This window comes from Octopus bimaculoides, chromosome 3 (genome assembly GCF_001194135.2).
Source record: "Octopus bimaculoides isolate UCB-OBI-ISO-001 chromosome 3, ASM119413v2, whole genome shotgun sequence".
In the NCBI taxonomy this organism is placed as follows: Eukaryota; Metazoa; Mollusca; class Cephalopoda; order Octopoda; family Octopodidae; genus Octopus; species Octopus bimaculoides.
The window spans coordinates 36,310,616-36,322,939 of NC_068983.1; the positions used below are offsets into that span (position 1 = coordinate 36,310,616).

General features: G+C 36.9%; 1 protein-coding gene across 1 annotated transcript in view; it reads right to left on the reverse strand.

Annotated features, from left to right (window-relative positions):
• Positions 1–12,324, reverse strand: part of LOC106873908 (uncharacterized) — a 324,095-nt gene that overhangs the window by 13,774 nt on the left and 297,997 nt on the right. The window contains exons 16-19 of the mRNA XM_052966147.1: positions 10,123–10,275; positions 6,183–6,320; positions 3,750–3,869; positions 1,869–2,004 (exon numbers count right to left, since the gene is read on the reverse strand). Of these exons, the coding sequence (XP_052822107.1) occupies positions 1,869–2,004; positions 3,750–3,869; positions 6,183–6,320; positions 10,123–10,275 (547 nt within the window). The remainder of the gene's footprint in view (positions 1–1,868; positions 2,005–3,749; positions 3,870–6,182; positions 6,321–10,122; positions 10,276–12,324) is intronic.

Consider the following 12,324-nt stretch of genomic DNA (forward strand, 5'->3'; position numbering starts at 1 on the left):
TAATTACATGACACTGATTTCAGCCTAGCTCTTGTTGCTAGTGTGATGAATGCCTTTGTGTTTTATACATATAATTAAAAAACAAATCCGGAATCCTTTCAGAGACCACAAATTAAAGGAAAAAGAACAAACAGTTGATGGATTGAGACATTTACACAGAACATTGTTTTTTTTTTTTTTTTTTGTAGTTCTGCACTCACAAAAGTGAAATCGTAGCTGACAATTAAAACTGGTTCCACAACCTTAAACAACAACTAACATATGAAAGGACTGTACTAACGATAATAAGTAATTGATTTTGATTATTTCTTAAGTACAAAACCAAAAATGCAAGAGGAAGACATTTCAAGATTGTGTAACATTTAGGCCTTTCTCAATCAAAAGCATTAGTGATATCAACATAATGAATTTACTTTAACAATGAACTGAAACTGGCTCTCAATCAGCTAGAAATAGCAGCCAAATCTCCACCAAATCACACCCTATTATTTTGAAAAAGGAAGGAAATGTTGGATAATGTCTCTGAAATCGTGATGGCACCTGTGCCCAGCGTCGCCTTTCTGGCACTTGTGCCCGTGGCATGTGTAAGGACTTTCGAGCGAGATTTCTGCCAGTGCCCCTGGACTAGCTCTTGTGCAGGTGGCACATAAAATACACCATTTTGAGCGTGGCTGTTGCCAGTACCGCCTGACTGGCCTTCGTGCCGGTGGCATGTAAAAGCACCCACTACACTCTTGGAGTGGTTGGTGTTAGGAAGGGCATCCAGCTGTAGAAACTCTGCCAGATCAGATTGGAGCTTGGCGTAGCCATCCGGTTTCACCAGTCCTCAGTCAAATCGTCCAACCTATGCTAGCATGGAAAGCGGACGTTAAACGATGATGATGATGATGATGATATAAAAATGCAATAGTTACAGCTGGAATGTCTTTGAGGTAAGGTCTCCAGGCTCAAGGTTGACCTAGAGCTAAGCAACAACAATAACTAAAATGTTCTTTTCTACTCAAGGCACAGGGCTTGAAATTTGTGGGGAGGAGGCCAGTTGATTAGATCGACCCCAGTACGCTACTAGTACTTAATTTATTGACCCCGAAAGGATGAAAGGCAAAGTCGATCTCAGCAGAATTTGAACTCAGAACGTAAAGACAGATGAAATATCACTAAGCATTTCACCCGGTGTGCTAACGTTTCTTATTTCTTTACTGCCCACAAGGGGCTACACACAGAGGGGACAAACAAGGACAGACAAACGGATTAAGTCGATTATATCGACCCCAGTGTGTAACTGTTACTTATTTAATCAACCCCGAAAGGATGAAAGGCAAAGTTGACCTCGGCAGAATTTGAACTCAGGATGTAGTGGCAGACAAAATACTGCTAAGCATTTCGCTTGTTGTGCTAACGTTTCTGCCAGCTCGCCGCCTTAACAATAACTAAAATAAGATCAACGTCAACATACTGAATCTGATGACATAACACAAATAAGGTGCACCATTTGTTCAGAAACAAAATGTCTTTAAAAAAAAATCACCCCAGGACCTATATGCAAAGTTGGGCCTTTCATAAGCTTTAATACATTAAAAACATTTTTCCAGAATATGCACACTGTTGAAATTGGGGTGTATCTATTATACCTATTTGTCTTTCATACCGTCAAATATGGTAATCATACTTTTCAAAGTTGGAAAAATTCATTAATTCAAGAGGAATTTTCACTAGATTTCAATAATTAATGGAATTGTAAAAATAATAATCTCACAAATGTTAATCACAAGATAAAACAAAACAAAAACAAAAAAAAAAGGTTATTGAAAAATCCAATAAAAAAGGGGGCATTAAGAAAAAAAAAATCAATGAAAATGCAAATTTACCTTTGTCTTTGAGTTCTGCAAGGCTAATTTGATCAACTCTAATTGGTGGTTTCAATACTTTCAGACGATCATTAAGTTTTTTCAATTTGCATATAAGCAGAAGGTCAGTGAAAAGATAACATTCGACATCTTGCTGCTGGGAGAACAAAACAAAAAGCTTTAGTATAACAATTCCTGTCCCACATCATTTTTTTTTCTGTTTTAACAACAACCCCATTTCATGTCTCAAAAGTTATAGTGACTCATACACCACTACCACTTAATAACCAGTATTGGGTTTGTTTACATCCCCATAACTTAGTGGTTCAGCAAGAGATTGATAGAATAAATACTAGACTTTAAAAAAAGCAAACAAACAAAAAAATCTAAGTAGTAGGGGTAATTTGTTTGATTAAGACCCTTCAAAGTGGTGCCACAACATGGCTACATACAAAACTTTGGAAGAAATGGGAAATTGTGAAAGGACTCCAGTGGAGGATTGAAACCACACTGTGTGTAGAGTAAGATTACTGGAGACTTAGTTCTTGCTGCATGGTATTCAACACCACCAGCACAACAATAAATAATAATAATAATAATGTGAAGATAGTGCCAATTTTTGCCTGGTCGTTGGGGATAGTAATAGGAAACATCAAGAAATGGTAATAATAATCACTTCCACTATCGGCACAGGGCCTGAAATTTTTGGGGAAGGGATAAGTTGATTACATTGACCCAGTGTTTCACTGGTACTTAATTTATCGACCCCCAAAAGGATGAAAGGCAAAGTCAACCTAATGTGAAGATAGTGCTGATTATTGTTGGGTCCTTGGGGAAAGTGTCAGAAAACATGAAGAGGAATATCAAGGAAATTGGAATAGAGTGCCCCGTAGAACTTTTTCAAAAGGTTTGCCTTCTTGGCACAAACACAATAATCAGGATAGTTGAAAAGAACAGATAGCATGGTACTGTAGGCTGCAGGCAGCAAGCCCACTATGCATGCAAGACTCCAGGAGTTTCAACAAAACCCAAGTAATTGAATGAAACAGAACATCTCAAAATAAATAGAGCAACAAAAGGGTTAATATGGATCTAGGAGTCAATTTATCCATGATCATCATGTCTTTTGTCTTTCTCAATTATGATGTATCTAAGACTACATGTCTTTTCTCTTTTCTAAAACAAGTGGTTGTGATTTTAGAGAGATCTAGCAGCTCTTTTTAGCACTTTAAATGACTACATAGAAGATCTCTCTTCAGTTTGTAGTTTCTAGAATTTGGAAAAATTAAATCTAGTGGCTACAAATAAATCTATAAAACCTTTTATGAATGAAAGACAGCAAAATTTTAAAATATTATCACATTTTAACTCTCTCCTTTAAGCATTTCTCATGTAATTTCAACATTATCATCATCACCACCAACTCTTTCTAAAAATAATAGTGATTATCATCATCATCATTACTTAACATCCACTGGTATTGGCTGGGTAGTTTGGCAGGATGCAATGGGTTCAAAGACTGTCTCATGCTCTGATGTCGGGTTTTGCATACTTTTTATGGCCAAACACCCTTCCTAATGTCAACCACTTTATAGAGTTTACTGGATGCTTCTTTTTTCACACCATTGGCACTAATGAGATTGCCAGATAACTTGAAAGGCATTAAAGAAAAGGAGAAAAGGTAAAAAAAAGATCCTTTAAGTGTAGCCATTCAAAAGCTGAAAGTAGACAACCCTGTACAGGGTGCTTTTTTCCTTTAACAGGGTAAGACTATAGTAGAAAGGGAGGCAGCTTTATGTTCAGGCAAGAGGGATTAAAGTAAGAGAGAAAAATGCAACAATTAAAAAGACAAAATTAACTGTAACAATGCGATAACAATTTATAAAATAAGCAAAATTTTACCCGGACTGTAGAATCTTTAAACTTCATGCTACAGTGGTGCAGCAAACAGCGGCTTTGTTTGGCAAGGTAATTTGGCATTTGTGATGTAAGGGTAAATTTTTGATTGTAATGATTCAAAAGCTGAAAATAAACAATCAGATAGAATTTATATATAGATATCATTTCATCATCATCGTTTTAACACCTACTTTTCCATGCTTGCTAAGGAAGATTTTCTACAGCTGGATGCTCTTCCTGTCATATTTCTCAATGGCCAGTATTATTTTTGCAAAATACTGCAATTGAATAACACAGTTTGTACGATAGTGACATTAATTTACAACTGTCACACTTAGTCAAGACAAAGGGAAACAAAGATGTGTACACACACCACACACACACATATATATAGTTGGAATTTACAAGAAAACAAAAGACGAAGACAGGTGTGTAAACAACAAACAGGTGTATTAGTTTAATGCTCGGGAAGGTGAGAAAGTCTTTTATGTTTTGAGCTTATGCTCTTCAACAGAAAGGAATACGAGAAAATAAACAGAGAGAGAATAAAAAAGCTTTAGTGGCTAGCAGTCAATCATGGCGATGGCCAGACAGAGGTGGTCAGACAAGAGAGCTAAGAAGAAGGGAAGATAATAAAGTAGTGGTGATCCCAAAACGAAGGTGCACATGCGTGTATATGAGAGCGTGTGGATGGATATATATATATATATATATATATGTATTAATGCTTGTTTTTATGTTCATTTATAATAAAAACAATTTTACATTAATCTGGTGGATTACTCTATACTTTTGTAGAGTACAAATATATTATTCCTAAACAAGAATGCTGTTGACAGTGATTTTGAAGTTTTGGCCAGCTAAGCCATAGTTGGAATGTGATGCATTATAGTTAGACTTGTCTTTATATAGTCTTTGTTGAGTTAAAATCATCTTTGGGTGTGTGGGTTTAAGGTGGGAATTAAATTTTTACGGCTGGTTGATATGGAAAAGCGTTTTGGAAAAATTTGAATTGATTAAATTTGGGGTGATGTTCATCATCATCATCATCATCATTATTTAACATCCACTTTCCATGCTAGCAAGGGTTGGATGGTTTGACTGAGAACTGGCCAGCTGGGGGTTGCACCAGGCTCCAATCTGATTTGGCAAGGTTTCTACAGCTGGATGCCTTTCCTAACACCAACCACACTGAGAGTGTAGTGGGTGCTTTTTATGTGTCACCATCATGGGAGCCAGTCAGGGAGCACTGGCACCGATGACGTTTGGATGGTGCTTTTCATGTGCCACCAGTATGGGAGCCAGTCAGGGGGTACTAGCATTGACTATGTTCAGATGATGCTTTTTATGTGCCACCAGCACAGGAGCCAGTCAGTGGGCACTGGCATTGGCCACATATGCATGGTACTTTTTTACATGTCACTGGCATGAGAGCCAGTCAGGGGCGACTGGCATTGACCGATGGCACTGTTATTGTTTAGAATTCATTCATGCATGTAGAACTATATAAACAAGCCTGTAGGTGTTTCTCTTTTGTTGGGTAGGCACAAGGTGTGACAGAATTTTTGTTACTGTTGGTATTATTGGATTGAATCTTTTTGCTCTGACAACATAAAGGTCAAAGGTATAAAGTCCAGTATTTAGGCCCTTAGCAATTGTATGTGTCAACTTTATTTTACAAAAGTAGGTGGTGGGTTTAAGCTGGTCAATTCTTTACTTGCTGCAGTTATTATTTAAGGTATTTCTTGTTTTCATTTGTAAAAGTTTGGGCTATTAGTCAGGTATGTCATGGCTTTGTTAGTATAGGAAGTTGTTTCTCTTGTGCTTTGATGTTCACAAAAGTATTTGAGTAAAGGTTGTATATTTATATGTCTCTGTAGATGTTCACTGTTCCATAAACAGTATAATTAGTATACAGGAATGTTAACCTGCCTGTTTTATGGAAGTAGAGTTTGGTGTTTGCTTACAAAATTTCTTCAAATTCTGTTCTAGATATATGACCTTAGCAGAGATAAGCAACATTGTGGGTCTTTACATATTAAAAAAATTACATAACAAATTCCCATCTTCTTGCTGCTAAGCTTCACTTGTTTCCAAGTCCTGACATTTTTTCATGGAACTTGAGAACAAATGACATTGTTTATATGACAGTGATAGTTGTTTAGAATTCGCTCACAATGCCAAGACAAGAAGGGAGACAGACAGAAGACAGAAAGACACAAACACATGCTCACACACACATGCATGACTGATTTTTTCTATTTGTCAACTAAATCCACTCACAGAACTTTGGTCAGCCCTGGAGCTACAGTACAATATATTTTCCCATGATACTGTGCAATGGGACTCAATCAAAACAATGTGGCTGCAAAACAAAGTTCTTAACCAGACAACCATGATTAAAAATGCAATAAAATAAAAATCCTGTTAAATTACCTTAACACATTCTTCATTGGGAGCTTCACAACCTTCATAAGATTCAATCCGAGAAGCAATTGCATTTAACTTATCACTTTCTCGTTTTTCGCCAACAATGAGATTCACATCACTGACAAAATTCTCCACTGTCTGGATCTGGTAATGAAAGTAAAATAAGTTTATAACAAATAATTATACTATAACAGATAGTTGCATCATAACAGATTTATTTTGTTAATTAAACCCTTTTGTGGCAATATTTCTAATAAGCAAATTTGATATGAGTTTTAATTAAATTTTCAACACAAAGTTGAAGAGGTTTAGTAACATATCTGTTGCCATCGTCATTGTCATCGATTAACGTCCGTTTTCCATGCTGGCATGGGTTGGATGGTTTGACTGAGGTCTGGAGAGGCAGTGGCTGCACCAGGCTCCAATCTGGTCTGGCAGAGTTTCTACAGCTGGATGCCCTTCCTAACTCCAACCACTCCGAGAGTGTAGTGATTGTTTTTTATGTGCCACTGGCACAGGAGGCAGTAAGGCGGGCCTGGCAACAATCATGTTCAGATGGTGCTTTTTACGTGCCATCAGCACAGGAGCCAGTCAGTGGGTACTGGCATCAGTCACGATTGTTTGGTGCTTTTTACGTGCCACCGGCACTGGAGCCAGTAAGGTGGGCCTAGCAACAAACACGTTCGGATGGTGCTTATATATATATATGTCTTTATTGCCCACAGGGGGATAAACATAGAGGAGACAAACATAGACAGATAAAGGGATTAAGTCAATGTAATTGACCCCAGTGTGTAACTGGGACTTATTTAATTGACCCTGAAAGGATGAAAAGCAAAGGTGAATTTGAACAGCGGAATTTGAACTTAGAATGTAACAGCAGACGAAATACCGCCAAGTATTTTTCCCGGCATGCTAACGAGTGGTTGGCATTAGGAAGGGCATCCAGCTGTAGAAAACTTGCAAGATCAGATTGGAGCCTGGCACAACCTACTGGTTTGCCAGTCCCCAGTCAAACCGTCCAACCCATGCCAGCATGGAAAGTGGATGTTAAAGATTGATGATGATAATGGTAGTGTATTATGCATACATTTTTATGGTATATTTTTTCCTATAGCATATCTATAAGAATAATATATGCCAGTGGTTCCCAATCTGTGGTCCACAGTGGTAGTACTAGGGGTCTGTGATCATGTTAAGCTGACAGACCTTTCAATATCCAGGGGTCTATGGGACAACTCATTTAAATATAAGGAGTCCTTGGTAGTGAAAAGGCTGGGTATCACTGATAAATGCCATTTGCTACCAGTGGTATAACAAGATTTCTCAGTACCCAGAGTAGGTGGGTCAGAAGTTCAAAGATATTATAAACACATTTCCATGAGCATTAATTAACAGGTATGATAAGCCAAAGAAAATTTTTCACCCCTTTGCACCTGCATCAAGAAAGCGGGGGGAATGACTCCACTCTTGCAATGCCTCTGTTTGCTAATATATTATGTACTTTGATAAACAATACAATAGCAAGTAGCATATACCATCAATCATTTATGACTTGTTCATTGATATTGCATACTCTTATCTATATTAAAATGGGTGTCAGTGACAAGGAGGTAAATTTATAACAAAAAGCCTCAACAGTTTATACAGTAAAGTATAAGGAAAAGAACGTGATAAAATACAAAAGTGTATGTGTGTGTGTTAGATAGTTAAAATGTCTACCACAATAAAATGTCTTAGTTTCAATATATGAACTCAAATAAAAATTCTTGGATGGTTATAGCTGGAATAACTTATAATTTTCTCAAGACCATCTTGGACTATCAACAAGAAGATAGTCTCAAAGAGATTGCTTAACCTGCTAGAAATAGCAGTCAAGTCTTCCTCAATTCACATCTACTAAAATCAGAACACATAGGAGAATATTGTCCTGGAAGGCTATTGATCATAGTTTTGATTGATCAAAATTGATCTGAGGTTTGGATATTTTACATCATGATGTCTTTGCTCTTTGAAAGAACATTCCTAAATAAATAGGAAATAAATAGGAATCAGATCTGTTATCTAACACAGGTGCGCAATGGGACTGAACCCGGAACCATGTGGTTGGGAAGCAAACTTCTTGCTACACAGCCACGCCTGCACTTATAAATGTAAATACAAAATATTTCGAGATGCAATTGCGGTGAGGTTAAAGTGTTGGATTACTGATCACACAGTCACAAGTTCAAAACTTACTGCTACAGCTATTCCAAGTAAAAATGCGATAGATGAATGGATAAAATACTGAGGCATCATATCATTGGCTGCTATTTCATTTTTACAACCAATATTTCTTTGAGTTTCTGAACGAATACATTTTCTACATATCATCTGTAATAGTCTGGTATCCTATCCAGAGGAATTATATCTCTTTTATGCACAATGTTGTGAAACTTGAGCTAAGCCCCAGTTTCCCTCTCATGGCTTAAACCTTTTGATACCAAACTGCCTGAGAGCACTCCTGGTTCTATAATATAAACTTCCTGCTTTATAGCTATCTAAACCCTTCCATTTCAAAACACCAGCCTAATAATCCTTTCTGTTATAGGAACAAGGCCTGAAATTTTGGAGGAAAGGGTTAGTTGATTACATTGCCCCAGTAGTCAACTGGTGTTTAATTTATAAACCCCCTCCCCCCAAAGGATGAGAGACAAAGTTCACCTTGGCAGAATTTGAATGTAAAGACAGACAAAATGCTGCTAAGAATTTTGTCCGATGTACTAACAATTTTGCCAGCTTGACAGTTATTTGAATAAATTCTTAAGTTTCAAAATTAATTGAAACAAAGACAATGTATTTTCAACAGAAATATGGTAGCGAAAGAGTTAAGAATCATACATATGATAGAAGTTGGCTTGATAAGAGTATGACCAATTCTTAATGACCTCTTATGACTTAAGAGAAATACACCTTAGGTTTATTTCTATAGCCATTAGGTAGAGCCTGGGCAAGAACATAACTCTGTTTGCTTCAGTCCTCTTGACCCTAAAACTGGGTTCACAGTAGAGTGCTCAACCCTTTTGCATTTAAACCGGCCAAAATATTCTATCTGTTTTATGTTCAAATTGGCCAGATCCAGGCTCTCTCACCTGCCCTAAAATGTTATTGTAAAAATAAATAATCACATCAACAATGTGAATAACTAAGCATTACATTTGGCAGAGTAATCTGAATACTGAAGGGTTAATATTAAAATGAGCAAATAACAGTGTAATAACTATTTGTAACACTGCTGCATATGTCTCTCTGTGAGATTTATAATTAGATCATTTCTAATTTTGTAACCAGTGAATGTGTTTTCACTGAAAATATATATATTTGTGAAGGCTAGACATGCTTTTTCAGCCAGCCAGCTGGTCGGCTACTTCAGGCTGATGACGAGCAATGACTCAGAAACATGTCCCTGAATGCAGACTAGGCTGGGTGGGGAGGCTTGTCTCCCCTTCACAAATATAAGGACACAGGAAATGTGTCAAGGCCAACAGGAATCGGTCGAGCTTCCTAGGGCTAAATAGCAGCAGTATGATTCCCTTAATGGGTCTGTCACATTAAGTTGACAGTAAACAACTGCTTAATCGTAACACTGCTGCTTATGTCTCTCTGTGAGATTTATAAAGAAATTTGTAGAAGATACAAGTGAGTGTAAATTAGTGTGGATTATGAGAGGTTCTGGACCATTAGTGTCTGGAAAGTCGATGTTGTATTTGTAATAGAAGGGAAAATAAATGGTAAACACTGAAGTGAAAGACCTAGTTTGATTCCATCAAGGTCTGGACAAAATTATCATATGGCAAATGTGTAAAAATGGTAGATACATGTAAAAAGGGATGTTTGTAAGAAAATGATTCAAAGAGCAATTAGAAATATGTTTATTGAAAATGTGGAGGATAAAATTAAAAGTTACCATTTTTTCAAGATCCTCTTTTTGTTTTTCTTCTACTGACGTCTCTTTGATACGACGCAGCAACAGTGAATATCGTGTCAGGCGTTGCATTGGTGTAATTATAATGTCAATCAATCGTAGCCGTTTGCACAAGTTGGTGTTGCTTTCAGCCCACTGCAATGGACAAATATATCTTTTAGAGAGAGAGAGAGAGAGAGAGAGACAGAGAGACAGAGAGAGAAAGAGAAAGTAACTCTATTGCCTTTTCAAAAGCATGGTCATCTATTGATTGGTCTATAACATTCCTCTCAAAAGTGTTTCTTTCATTTCTCTTGTTATATATTTCATTATCTATTCATCCTCTAATTATATTGAAGCTGTTTCAAATCCGATGACTTTGCTTTAATCCTTTATGGAGAAAATATCCTAAGATCTCACCTTACCAGTTCTTCCCAGGATTATGTATGCCACAACACTTTTTTCCCATACTACCTACCTACCTACCTGCCTGCCTACCTGCCTACCTGCCCACACACACACATGCATACATACATACTGTTAGGATAAGGCTAAAAATCAGTGAAAAAGAAAATACCTATGCTGAACTATTGAGGAATCTACAGTTATTCTATTCAGATTACAAGTTCAAGTTTATACCTGTAATTATTGGGACACTGGGATATGTAATATACTGCCTAAATACCAATCTTGAGAAATTAGGTTTCTCAAAACCAGAAACGAGAAAGTTGATTCAAAGACTACAGATCCAATCTATCACTGGAACTGTAAAAGTCTGTAAAGCTTTCCAGAAGTTTATCATTTAAGTATATATGAGCATGTCTAGACATGCATGAGAAGACATACACAATACATACAGATCTACTCATATACATACATACAAAAATACACTGTTGTTGATGTTGAAATTCCAATGAAGGAGCCTTGGATCAAGGTTAGAAACCAGTTCTTTCTCTCTTGGCAAGAAATCTTGAAATAAAACTGAATAATGACATACATACATACATACATTCACACAAACAATATACATGCATTTATATTTACATGTGTCTACACATACCTGCATTTATAGAACTATACATACATATTTATGTTCATATACACATTTATGTGTTTGTGTGTATGTCTGTATATGCATGAATACATGCACATATGCATTTATATATCTGCACACACACATACATATATAATTTTACTTTTTTTTTCTCTCCCTGTCAATTTCTGTTTGTCTGTCTGCCTCTCTTTCTCTCTCTTAGAGCTTTTGATGCATAACTAACCAACCTCTTAGTTTTCGGTTAATGGTAGAACACAAAGATAATCGTGGAATGTCTTGAAGCATTATTATGTAAGTTTTGGCTCCAGATAATAACTGAAACTCTGAATATTTAGCTTAGCATCGGTACCTATTACGGGAATTCTACAAACATATTTCTAGCTTCTGTAATTACACAGAGATTTCAATGTAAACAACAGTAAAAAACACTCAAAAATCAACCTCACCCTCTCCTTCAAAAACTATAAAGCAAAATCACTAAAATGGGAAAATATCCTAGTTAGAAAAAAGAAAAGAAGTGCAATTAGATGTCTATTAAATGATAAGATATTTTAGAACAGCCCAGCAATATCATAAGAAAAATCTTGTAATACCAGTCTATGTCTTTTTGACTCATGTTTAATTCTTGCAAAGTGCCAAAAGATTAACTCTTTAGCATTAAGACCGGCCATATCTGACTCAAATATTCTACCAGTTTTACGTTCAAACCAACCAGATCCAGCCTCTCACACCTACCCTACTATGTCATTCTAATAGTAAACAATCACAATGAAATCTTGAAGCTATGAGATAATGTGTTGTTGTTGTTGGCACTCCGTCACTTACGATGTTGAGGGTTCCAGTTGATCCGATCAACGAAACAGCCTGCTCGTGAAATAAACGTGCAAGTGGCTGAGCACTCCACAGACACGTGTACCCTTAACGTAGTTCTCAGGGATATTCAGCATGACACAGTGTGACAAGGCTGACCCTTTGAATTACAGGCACAATAGAAACAGGAAGTAAGAGTGAGAGAAAGTTGTGGTGGAAGAGTACAGCAGGGTTCACCACCATCCCCTGCCGGAGCCTCGTGGAGCTTTAGGTGTTTTCGCTCAATAAACACTTACAACGCCCAGTCTGGGAATCGAAACCGCGATCCTATGACCGCGAGT